Below are 1233 nucleotides of genomic sequence, written 5' to 3'. Positions count from 1 at the left end.
TTGTTTGTTTACAATAATTGTTATAAAAATCTTTTTAAAATAGCCTATTTTATTTATACAACAAAAAAAGTTTTGTCAATTAAGAAAAAAATGCTTTCTTTTTCATTTGAGTAGCCATTCTCTAAAAGTAACGGAAGAAATATTATGTATTTATAATATTTGTTGAGGAGCGCAATTTCACCATTGTAAGGTACGATGCTGCTAACTCCAAGGACCAGGAATCGAATCCGGCTGGGCATAAAATTGTTTTCTGTTACACTGTAGCCGTGAGTCAACCCTGTGGGTTCTGGGGTCTATCCAGCCTCATATAGTGGGTACCCTTAATTGGGTTAAAATCTGGCGAGTGAGCATGATTCTGACCAAATAACCTTCTTGCACAACCGTCAGTCTAGTAACAGTACTCCCTTACAAAGTACTGCACCCGGTGCAGATTTAATTTTTTTTAGTGTTAAAGATGATAATCAGTTTTTTAATTCTTAAAATTAAACAGCACCACTGCTTTAAAACTTGAGGTTATTAAATGAACAAGGAAGGTTATAGTAAAGGTTATGATATCAGTATGGCTAATATGTAAGTACCTTATTTTATTTGTAATAAAAATAAAATTTTCAGGGTTGGATTAACGAGTTCTGCTTCGAATATCAACCTGAGATCTACCACGTCACTCAGACAGAGACTGTCTACGCTCGTTTGGAGGGTAGCGTACTAAAACTGGCTTCCCCCAGACAGAAGGTATCCAAACGGGCCATCTGGAACGAGCCCCATTACAAGCTAAGGTTCGACAGAGAGAGAACATATGACATCAGTAACTGCGAAGTGTTACTGCTGCCTGATAAGTTGGCTCACAAGAGGTTAGTTAGTTATCTTGTTTATTATTTAGTTATCATAATAAATATTATCGTTAAGAATTTTTCAGTTGTCTAGAGGTATAACTGTCCTACATGAATTCTAAGAGTATGTTAATTAATTATGCTAATAATTCATGGTGTTAAAAGAATCATTAAAGTGTATGCACTAGTTATAGGCACTCAGGATTTAAATTATAAAAAGAGATGATAGTCAGGGTGGATCAAAGGAGTAGTAATGAACTCAAAAAAATGAAGACTTAATTCTGTTATTTTACTTATATATTTAATTAATTATTAATTATTAATTATGAGAGATAGTTGACCGTGGATGATGTGCGAGGAGAAGATGGTTGTGCCCAATAAAATAGGTTACACAACTTATTTG

The 1233-nt window shown here is 34.1% G+C and overlaps 1 protein-coding gene across 3 annotated transcripts in view; it reads left to right on the top strand.

Annotated features, from left to right (window-relative positions):
* LOC106680140 (testis-expressed protein 2) overlaps nt 1-1233 on the top strand; it is a 68925-nt gene that overhangs the window by 19142 nt on the left and 48550 nt on the right. For all 3 annotated transcript variants that reach the window (XM_067044593.1, XM_067044592.1, XM_014419651.2), the window contains one exon: nt 613-851. In XM_067044593.1, the coding sequence (XP_066900694.1) occupies nt 613-851 (239 nt within the window). The remainder of the gene's footprint in view (nt 1-612; nt 852-1233) is intronic.

This window comes from Halyomorpha halys, unplaced genomic scaffold, assembly GCF_000696795.3.
Source record: "Halyomorpha halys isolate HHAL.00 unplaced genomic scaffold, Hhal_1.1 Scaffold245.1, whole genome shotgun sequence".
In the NCBI taxonomy this organism is placed as follows: Eukaryota; Metazoa; Arthropoda; class Insecta; order Hemiptera; family Pentatomidae; genus Halyomorpha; species Halyomorpha halys.
This window is presented reverse-complemented; position numbering and strand designations above follow the sequence as displayed.